The following is an 11342-nucleotide window of genomic DNA, read 5'->3' as shown; positions in this document are numbered from 1 at the left end:
GGGCGGGGCTGCGGTGGCCGGGAGCAGCCACTGCACTCCAGTCTGGGCAACAGAGTGAGACTCCAACTCAACAACAACAACAAAAAGAAGCCATGGTCATAAAAGGCCATAAATGAAGTTCAGTCCTTCCTTTTTTTTCCTTCCTTTCTTTTCTTTCCTTCTCTCTCTCTCTCTCTCTCTCTCTCTCTCTCTCTCTCTCTCTCCCCCCCCTCTCTTCTCTCTTTCTCTCTCTCTCTCCTCTCTCTCTCTCTCTCTCTCTCTCTCTCTCTCTCAGGGTCTTATTCTGTTGCCTAGGCTGAAGTGGAGATCATGGCTCATCACAGCCTTGACCTCCTGGGCTCTAGTGATCCTTCTACCTCAGCCTCTCGAGGAGGTGGGGCTACAGGCATGTGCCACCACACCTGGCTAATTTTCTAAATTTTTTTAGGTCTCACTAAAAAAATTAGAAATAAATAGACCAGGTCTTGCTATGTTGCCCAGGCTGGTCTTGAACTTCTGGGCTCAAGCAATCCTCTCCATCTCAGCCTCCCAAAGTGCTGGGATTACAGTCGTGAGCTCCCAACCCCGGCCTTCTAATTAAAATTGAACAGTCACATGAGACTAGTGGCTACCCTACTGGGCAGTGCATGTCTAGACTAACTCCTAGGATTTGGGAACTGGTTGGATGGTTGGTCCATTCACCAAGATAGTGAATATAAGGAGGAGGATTTGGGAGAGAAGCTCACGGGTTCAGGCTGGACAAGTTGTGTTTTAGATTAAGATACCTACATATTGGTCAGGTACCTGGTGTGTGCCAGGATGGTACTGGGCACTGGACACTGAGCACAAGTGTGATCCCTGCACTCATGGGAAAACCAGAAAGTCACCCAAGACGCATATAAATACATGTAAGAATTCAGTCCTGGGAACTCCACTAAAGGAGAAGGGAGGCTTAACATAAGCAGGGGGCCCGGGAGACTTCCCCGAGCAAGTGATGACCAAGCTGAAGTCTGAAGGAAGGCCAGGGGGTGACACGGCCAAGAGGTGGTGGGGACAAGAGTAGAGGGGACAGTCATTCAGGAAGAGAGAATGGGGCTCTTCAGATGCCGAACGCCGGTCTGGCTGGAGTAGAGGGCTTGAGGGAGCATGCCGCCACACCTCTCACCCTGGGAGGCAGAATGCTGGCCGGGTGGACTCTGGGGGGATCTTAGCAGGGAGTTTTGGTTTTTGTCATAAGGATAATGGGAAATTATTGTCATTCTTAGAGCAGGGAGGTGACATCAGATTTTTACTTCTAAAAGATCACCCTGAGTGCAGTGAGAAGGGGGGAGGGTGCCGAGCAGATGAGGGAAGCCAGCTGGGAACCGAGACCACAGGCCCAGTGGGAGGCAGCAGCCTGAGTGATGGTGCTGGGGGGAGGTGCAGCACGTGAGCGCCATTGCAGTTTCTCAGGATGAGTGCTAGTTTACTTTGTAGGAAATAGTCTTGGCTTGGGCTGGGCAGACTCCTTTTGGGAATGTAAGCTAAATGTGACAGTTCATGACTGACTACATTGTCCATTTTTTCCCTCTCATGTAGGCAACTGATTGAAGGAACAGAAGTTCTTAAACAACTAGAAGTGGTTCCAGCAGAGAACGAGAGACCAGTACCTATGTGCAGAATTACTGACAGTGGAGATTTGCATGCCTGATTTCCTTTCAGTATCTTCTGTGATAATTAACTGCTTTGCATCTGATCAGGTGTCTCTAGATTTAATTAAACAGTGCTTAATAAAATGTAATTGAAAAGCCGTGGCAGGCACTCCAGGTGGGCTCATCCAACACCCGACCCCTCCCCATTTTCCCTTCTGGCTGCTACCTTAAAGACTGTGAAAGAGAAATACTCAATTTCCCAGCCTCTTCTGCAGTTAGGAGTGGCCACAGGGATCGTGGCCAGTGAGATAGTGGAATGCCAGTGGTCTTCCTCTTCCTTCATCCCAGCTCAAATGCAGAGGCTGGAGCCACAGCTGCCCTCTTGTGGCCATGAAGGAAAGTCCCAGAGACCTGCGGAAATGCCAGCCTCCACACGACTCTTAGATAGGAGATGGATAGACTTGGGTGTTCTTTATCTTACTATCCGTTGAGAAGCTTGTTACTTGTGGCCAAAAACATTCTTAATGTAGCAGCATACCTAATGCTTTCTGAATCCCAAAACATTTGTAACAGAATTATGTTCTTGTTTGTAACTACATTTCTCCCATGAGAAACTTGGTAAAATAACCAAATAGAAGGGATGCAATAGAAAAAGCAACTCATTGTCATGTTTCCTTGTTTGTACATAGCATCCAAGAAGGGTATATACACTGTGGGTGTTTTCATATGGCAGAATAGAACCCTTGTCTCTGAGCCACACCAACTGTAGAAGATCAGGGTTGGGTTCCAGTCCTCTTGGTGTTGACTCATGGGATGTTACCGGAGACCCAGCTTTATTAGCTGTGCTTTAATCTAAGGTTCTCAGGCTCACGTCACATGGGAGCTTTTTAAATATGGACACAGCTGGACACTCTCCTTGACCTACTGAGTCAGCATGTCCAGGAGAGGGCCAGGATTCTGCGTTCATTCAGCTTTCTCCATGGTTCTCATTTAGACAGCTGGACATCAGCCACCTGGGAACCTCTGCCAGGCATGAGGACCAAGTTGCAGCCCCCTTGGGGTAGTTGGCAGGATGCTATACTCTGCTCTTGGTGCCTTGCTTGGCTACCACCACCCGATGCCCTTGCTCTGCCCAAAGCCAGTGTTTTTTTTTTTTTTTTTTTTTTGAGTCAGAATTTCACTCTGTAACCCAGGCTGGAGTACAACAGCAGGGTCACAGCTCACCATAGCCTCTACCTCCAGGATCCAGGCGATCCTTCCACCTCGGTCTTCCAAGTAGCTGGGACAACAGATGCGCACCATCACACTCAGGTAATTTTTTAATTTATTGTAGAGACAAGGTCTCGCCAAGTTGCCCAGGCTGGTCTTGAACTCCTGGGCTCAAGCAATTCCCCGCCTCGGACTCCCAAAGTGCTAGGATTACAGGTGTGAGCCACCACACCCAACTGAACTTGTATTTTTAGAATGCTCTCCTGATAGACAGCCAGATTTGGGATCCCCAAAGAGACATCTTCTCTTCATAGAGTTCTTGGCAACTGAGAACTGAGGCTATTTGTCTGAAGCCTCCAGAGCCTTCTCTTTGGGCCTTTGGCCAGGTTCCACAGGCCACCCCTGGGACATTTCAAACAAAAGGTAACTAAGCTTGCTGCTAGAACTATGAGCACCTAGTGAAGCAATCAGTGAACGAAAATTGATCTTTGCAGGGCTCCCGGTTAAAACAAATTACAAGCGTTGGTCATGTAACAGCAAGCAGCAGAGCAATTATTACTGGTGATGATCTTGTATAATAACGGCATTAAACATTTTATCTGATATTATGAAAGAACTGGGATATTTGCGGGGGTGTAAGAAACTGACTCTAACTCCCTTGTGTGTCAGCAGCCATGCAAAGGCAGACACCAGTCTTCTCGAGGATGGTTCCTTTGTTCACTCTAACTTTCCACTTCTGAGCTGTAGAAACTTCAACCACAGGTCTGTCTACACGATGCATGATGAGTCTTTTTTTTTTTTGAGTTGGAATCTCACTCTGTCGCCCAGGCTGGAGTGCAGTGGCACACTTACGGCCACTGCAGCCTCGACCTACAGGGTTCAGGCGATCCTTCCACCTCAACCTTCCAAGTAGCTGGAACCACAGGCACGTGCTACCACTCCTGGCTAATTTTTTTATTCATTGTAGAGACGAGGTCTCACCAAGTTGCCCAAGCTGGTCTCAAACCCCTGGGCTCAGGTAATTCTCTCGCCTCGGCCTCCCAAAGTGCTGGGATTACAGGCTTGAGCCACCATACCCAACCTGCCCGGTGATTCTTATTATCACCATTTAAAGGAACAAACAGTGATACATCTGTGTTAGAATGATTTGTATGTTTTAACTCCATAGTTTGAAGACACTGATAGTTGCAAAGAACTCAAAAGCTTATTCCAGTTAACTCCAGATAGAAGACTTTGATTTAACCAAGTTGAAAGACTTTGATTTAAGTACAGAAGGTATCTACAGTTTTTTAAGTCTAGAGGTAGAAAAAGTAGAGGTCTTTTGATGATTTATGAGGGAGGACCCTCCAGAAAACATTTGACTTTTGGCAGGCAAGCCCCTTGTAGTACAGACTTCCCCTGCTAGATAAGTGTTCTAGGAACCCATTAGTTTTTAACTGGAAGTTTTGAAAAGGTTGTGTCAAGATTTGTAGAAGAAATATCCCAAGTGGTGGTAAACAGGTGACTGTTTCTGCCACCATGACAATGCACCTGCCCACACCAAGCAGGTGCATTTTTTTACCAAAAACAACCTAACCCCATGTCCTACCCTCCCTAGTCACCTGATCTCACCCCAAGTGACTTTTTGGTTTCCCCAGATGAAAAACGTCCTCAAAGGGAAATGTCTTGCCTATGTGAAAGAGGTAAAACAAAAAACAGCAGAAGAACTAAAAGGCATCAAAACTGACAAGTTGAGAAACTGTTTTGAGTGGTAGAAAAAGCATCTCAATAGGTACATTGCATCAAATGGAGAAATGGGTAAATGGGGTGAAAGACTCTTCTAAAAAAAATTTCACTGAAACTGAACACAGCCTCTCACAACACTAGCTGGTACACTGATGCCAGTGGGTTCCTAGAACAATTACCTAGTGTAGGAAGACTGTACTACAAGGGACCCTCCCTCCAAAGAGCAATTCCTGGGTTTTTTGGGTCCCTCCTTGTACACCATCAATTACAAATCTGGGTCCTTTTAGAGGGCTCTGTAAATGTCATAATAAATCACAGGTTCCTTCACTTTAGCATGCATCAGATGCTCAGCCCATCCAGATTTCCATTTTCTAAAGAACAAAGAGATAAGACCAAAGAGCTCTAGCAAACCCAGGGTTTGCACCTCAGGGTTGAGCCCTCCACAGGCTGGGATACAGGGACTGCTTGGGGCATGTTCTTTGCCATTTGGTACAGAATTACTTGAACATCTGAATAACCAGAGTGGCCATCAGGTGTGTTCTGACTCAGGGCTCCCAACCCCCAGGCCAGCATCAGTCGGTGGCCTGTTAGGAACCAGGTTGCACAGCAGAAGGTGAACAGTGGGTGAGATCAATTTTCTGTCAGATCAATGACGGCATTAGATTCTCACAGGAGTGTGAACCCTTTTGTGAACTGCGCATACAAGAGATCTAGGTTGCGTGCTCCTTATGAGAATGATTCCGCCACCCCCTCCCGCCTCGTCTGTGGAAAAATTGTCTTCTACGAAAATGGTCCCTGATGCCAAAAATGTTGGGACCTCTGTTCTGGCTGAAAACCTGCTCTCCAGCACAGGGTCAGGAGCAGCACAGTGAATGCCCAGGCACAGGGGAAGTCATGGCTAATGCCAGGAATCAGAAAGCTGTCTACAGGGTAGTTTAGCTTGAACTTTGAGGTTATTCCTAGGAAACAAGTCAGAAAAAGATTTCCATTTTCTAAAGAACAAAGAGATAAGACCAAAGAGCTCTAGCAAACCCAGGGTTTGATGCAGAATAGAAATAAAAACCATCACCTCAGGTGCCAGCCTAAAGGGGCCTCAGGCTGGACTCCATGACACCCGTGAAATTTGTAACCCAACCTTACATAGATTTGTAAAAAGAAATGAAAACTACAAGATATCTGGTTTGATGTAATTGTATAAATACATCGCTTTTTTTTTTTTTTTTTGAAAGCAGGAGAGGACAGAAAAGCTCCCACAGTGGGAGGGGACCTGAGAGTGTTGCCTAGATGCATCGCTATTAAGGACTGCAGCAATTCAGGAGGATAGGATGGTTCTCTGCAAGCGATGTGTAAAGCATTTTCCTGAACTTTAATACTATATATATGTACATTTCTTCTGGGGATCTTGCTAAAATGCTGGTTCTGATTCAGGAGGCCCGGGGTGAGGCTGGAGATACTGCATTTCTAATACATTTCTAGGTGATAGAAATTATATTCATGAAACACACTGGGAAAAGCAAGAGTAAGGCAGTGGTTTTCTGCCTTACTGCAGATTAGAAACACCTGGGGAGCATTTAAAACTCCTGATGCCCAGATATGAATCCAGATTGAAGAAGTCAGTACCCAGACATCAATATTATTCACCGCCCACCCCCACCCCAGGTAGTTCCAATGTGCAGCCAAAGTTGAGAATAACTGCTGTAAAGTGTAATGCTCCCCCTCTGGGGCCCCAGAACAGTTATCAGAGATACATCCAGAGTCCACATGGGGAGCACACCACTAGTATTTCATAATCACTGCTAATCACAATGTTAATGGTAAGAATCTGAACATAGTTTTACTATTAATCTCTGATTTACTCCCATCCTTCTCTAACTTTATTGAAACTGATTTAAGTACAATGACACGAAGCTTAATACTTGTTAAAACTGTATCATAACTGGGCACGGTGACTCACACCTGCAATCCCAGCACTTCGGGAGGAGAACACAAGAGGATTGCCTGAGTCCATGGGTTTCGAGACCAGCCTGGGCAACATGGTAAGACCGCATCTCTATAATAAACAAACCAAAAAATGAGCCAGGCATGGTGGTGCATGCCTGTAGTTCCAGCTACTTGGAAGGCTGGAGCGGAAGGATTACCTGAGCCCAGCAGATCAAGGCTGTGATAGCCATGAGCGTACCACTGCACTTCAACCTCGGTGACAGAGTGAGACTCCAACTAAAAAAAAAAACTCATAATCAAAAACTGTATTATAGATGCCAGCCCTGGCCTCCCACTCAAACCCCTTGTAAAAAGCTCTGCCCTGACCCACAGCTGATGAAAAGCTGTGTGCAGGGAGCTATCTGCAGGAGCTGCCTTCCTGTGCACTTAGCTACAGCTGTTTTTGACTGAGGTGAGCCCATTTATTCATTTCTTTTTTCTTAAAAAAAAAAAAAAAATCACGAACTGGGCACGGTGGCTCATGCCTAGAATCACAGCACTCTGGGAGGCCAAAGTGGGAAGATTGCTTGAGCCCATGGGCTCAAGACCAGCCTGGGCAACTTGGCAAGAACCCAGCTCTACAATAAATTTAAAAATTAGCTGGGCAGGGTGGCACACGCCTGTGATCCCAGCTACTTGGAAGGCTGAGGCAGAAGGATCACCTGAGCCCAGAAGGTCGAGGCTGCGGTGGCCGTGAGAGTGCCACTGCACTCCAGCCTGGGCAACAGAGTAAGACTCCAACTCAAAAAATGAAAAAATCATGTTAAGTGCCTACTATGAGCCTGGCATCATGCTTGGAACAGGGAGTAAACTGGTGAGCACCACCTCTATTTTCAGAGCTGATGATCTAGTGAGAAAGACAAGCAATTGCTGTATGATTCAGCATCTATTTTATTATGGACAAATCCAGGGCACACAGGGTGTACCACCTGTAGTCTGGCATGGAGAAAAGGCCAACTCAGGATGTTACAAATGGCTTAAGATGGGCATAATAGCTTGGCTGAGAGACCTGGAGAGAGAAGTAAGAGCTGGCCAGGTGCCGGAAGGGAATCAAAATGGTCCAGGCAGAAGAAATTGCACGTATCCAGATGCAAAAGACAACATGAATGATTGGGAGAATTCAACGTTCAAGGGGCTCTAGTGTAGATTTCACAGGAGGGGGTTGGAGGAGAAAGTAGGCAGTGGACATGTTGGGAAGGCCCAGTATGCCAGTCAGGTTGTCTCTTCCAAGAACTGTAACTGGACTCATGGGCAATGGAGATGATTAGCTGTGGGGACTATAGCTGGCAAGGTCATGTAGAGGTGGAGCCTGAGAGGATGTCCTAGCAAATCAGTTCCAATGCCAGGGATTCCTTCTTTTAAGTTTAAGGCTCCTCCCTTGGGCAATTCATACTTGATTTCCCATCCTGAGTGTCTATAACATTTACTGTCATAAAGGAATGAATCCCTTCAACATAGGCTAGTACACAAGGGTTTCTAATTCTTCCTATCAGGTGGTGGAGCCAAAGTAATGATGATTAAGGGGCCACTGGATATCAGTCATCCTTACAGCTAGAAGGCAAGTTCTTGAATAGACTGTTTGGAGGAAGGTGTTGACAGAAAGCTCTATTAATTTTTCTTTAATTAAAAAAATAGAGGCAGTTTATACTGCTAGCAGTTACGCAACAGCAGAAGCAGTGTCTTGCTGCCTTCAAGGAGTGAAATGGTTAGTTAAGAAGGTGGAGCTAACAGCTTCTCACAAATCTCATCACAGGCGAAGTATCTAGAAGAAGCAGCCTGAGTGAAGGCTCACTTGTCCAACAGAACCCTCTGGGACAGTGGTTCTCAGCAGTGGGTGGGTTTACCTCTCAGGGCACATTTAACAACATTGGGAGTTATTTTTGGTTGTCACAGCAGAGGGGTGGAGTTCCTCTAGCAGGTAAGGTCAGGAATGCTGCTAAACACCCTATAACACACAGGACAGGCCAGAATTAGCCAGCCTTAAAATAAAAAAAAATTAGTAGGGCCAAGGATGGGAAATCCTGCTCCTGCAGGATCTGAAAATAAAGCGGTTTCTCTGAAATGGGGAAAATGGTTGTAGAACTGGTTTTGGTCTAGCTCCACAGATGCTGTGCAAAATAAAATAAGCTGACAGTTTTCTAGTACTAAGAGAGTGAAATGAGTTGGGTGCTGTGGCTCATGCCTGTAATCCCAGCACTTTGGGAGGGAGGGCTGCTTGAGTACAGGGGTTTGAGACCAGCTTGGGCCACTTGGCGAGACCTCATCTCTACAATAAATAAAAAAATTGGTCGGGCATGGTGGCACACGCTTGTAGTTCCAGCTACTTGGAAGGCTGAGGTGGAAGGATCCTCTGAGCCCAGCAGGTTGAGGCTGCAGTGACCGTAAGTGTGCCACTTCACTCCAGCCTGGGTGACAGAGTGAAAATTCAACTAAAAAAAAAAAGAGAGAGTGAAATGTCCCTTTATCAGGAGTGATGAAAACCGAGCTCGGTGGCTCAGCCTGTAATCCCGCGCCTTTGGGAGGCTGAGGTGAGTGGATTGCCTGAGCCCGCGGGTTCGAGACCCACCTGGGCAACTTGGCGAGACCTCATCTCTACAATAAATCAAAAAAAAATTAGCTGGGCGTGGTAGCACACACCTGTAGTTCCAGCTACTTGGAAGGCTGAGGTGGAAGGATCACCAGCGCCCAGCAGGTTGAGAATGCGGTGGCCTGGAGCGGCCACTGCACTCCAGTCTGGGCAACAGAGTGAGACTCCAACTCAAAAAAAAAAAAAAAAAAAAAGAACTGGGACTAGAGTTAAACATCCAGATGATAAATAGTCAAATGGTCTCCACAGTGGTATGTCTTAAACAGGATAATCCACTGAGTTCTGAGTACAGAACTTCTATTACATTTTCTTAAAAAGAAGTTTTTTTAATTTTAAAGATGTGGGGTACAACTTACATTTTCAACTTTTTTTTTTGAGATAAGGTCTCACTCTATCTCCCAGGCTGTAGTACCGTGGCATGACATTTTTGGCTTGCCATAGCTCCTGGGCTCAAGCGATCCTTCCGCCTCAGCCTCTCAAGTAGCTGGGACTAAAGATGCATGCTACCACACCTAGTTAATTTTTTGGTAGGAATGAGGTCTCATTACATTGCCCAGGCTGGCCTCAAACTCTTGGACTTGAACAATTCGATCGCCTCAGTCTCCCAAAGTGTTAGGATTACTGGCATAAGCCAGTGCACCTGGCCTATTTCCAACTTTAAAAAAATAAAAGCTGAGTCACTTAGTCTAGGTGTCAATCATGTGCTAAATATGGTGTGAGAGGTGTCCCCAGAGAAGAGTAGACATTTCTCTTCCAAGGGTTGATGGTGGGACCTCACTTTCTGGACAGGATTCTCAGGTTTCTGGCCATAGGCTGGACCAGTCGAAACCATTAATTTTTTTTTTTTTTTTTTACCTCCAAGCAAATCTCCAACTAGTGTCGTCAATGGAACACTTGTTCACAGCCACTAGAGTCCAGGAGGACCACACTGATTAGCGTCCAGAGGGAAATAAAAAGCTTTCGATTTCAGGTAAAAAGGTAAAGCGCTTAGGCCGTCATTTTTTTCGGTGTTTGCGGTAGAGCAAAACAGACCTCACAAAATTAAGTATCTGTTATTTTATTAGGGTAAATACACATAATTAAAATTACGTGATAAGTATGCAACAGCTGAAAGCACACGACATTAGATTACGTTTTAAAATCTAATTTTTACCACGGGATAAGCATCTCAAACTTGGCGAGCATTTTGTCAGACTGGGCATCAGATGGCGCTCACCCTCACCAAAAGCGCCAGCAGTCCCTGAGCACACACAGGCACTTAAAACCCGGCTCGGATGCCGGCCAATCCCGTGTGGTTCAGGTCTATTCTCTGAGCCTCTGAGTCGTCATCTCCAGTGTGGGGGCGGAGACGGACCCCGGGTCCTCGCAACCCAGACCGCCTTTGATGCCCGGACTACCGTGGTGGAGCTGACACAGTCGCGCGGCGGCTTTCCGCCATCTGAAACAGCCATTCGAAAAAGTCAGGCTGGGAAAGTGACACAGGCAGGCGGTGCGCGGCTCCCGCTGGGACCGCTTTGGGCGGCACAGCAAAAACTCCTTAAACACGTAGCGTCTCCATTCCTCCCAGGGTGTCTGTCCGCGGGTTACTTCCAGCTAAGTTCATCTTCCAGGAGATAAGTGCGGGTTCTACTGCGGACCTAAGTCAGCACCCTGGGGGCACCGCAACACAGCACAAACTTAGTCCCCGCCCGGGTTTCCCGGGCGCCGCGCAAAATACAACTTCCGCCCCGAGGGAACTGTGTCCGGGAGGCGTGGCCTCAGAGGTCACGTGGGGCCGCGAAATGACTGCCTCGCGGGGCGCTCAGGTGGACGCCGTACGCCACGTCATGTGGGTTGTTCCATCAGGTCGGGGGGCCCTTCCCTGTGGCAGGCATGAATAGAGACCAACTGCGTCGCATGGGGTAATCCGAGGGCAAGAGAAACAGCTGTCAGAGTCTGAGCAGTTTCCTCTTTATAATGCGGCCTCTCCGGGGAACAGCCTCTTTTGATTTTCCCTCGACTCCTCTGCTTCCCCCCGTAGGATTCCCAGTGGTATCGCCCGCGCCCCTCCTCCGCTCTCCCCCGCACGCCACGGCCTGGGGCCCCTCACGTGACCCCAGCGAGCTCCCGCGGGGGAGCGGAGTCTCGGGGGCGGCGCCGCTGGGTTCCGAGGGCCTTACAGAGCATCGCGCGCCGCAGCTGTCGCCGGGACTCCAGCACGGAGGACACGATGTCGGGGCTCTCCCGCCGCC

General features: G+C 47.5%; 1 protein-coding gene across 1 annotated transcript in view; it reads left to right on the top strand.

Moving 5' to 3' along the window:
* Window positions 1–2268, top strand: part of PPIL6 (peptidylprolyl isomerase like 6) — a 30213-nt gene extending 27945 nt beyond the window's left edge. The window contains exon 9 of the mRNA XM_021706114.1: window positions 1558–2268. Coding sequence (XP_021561789.1) covers window positions 1558–1669 — 112 coding nt within the window. The 3' untranslated portion in view covers window positions 1670–2268. The remainder of the gene's footprint in view (window positions 1–1557) is intronic.
* Window positions 2269–11342: the final 9074 nt, after the last annotated feature.

This window comes from Carlito syrichta, unplaced genomic scaffold, assembly GCF_000164805.1.
Source record: "Carlito syrichta isolate Samal-C Ts95f unplaced genomic scaffold, Tarsius_syrichta-2.0.1 Scaffold315162, whole genome shotgun sequence".
In the NCBI taxonomy this organism is placed as follows: Eukaryota; Metazoa; Chordata; class Mammalia; order Primates; family Tarsiidae; genus Carlito; species Carlito syrichta.
This window is presented reverse-complemented; position numbering and strand designations above follow the sequence as displayed.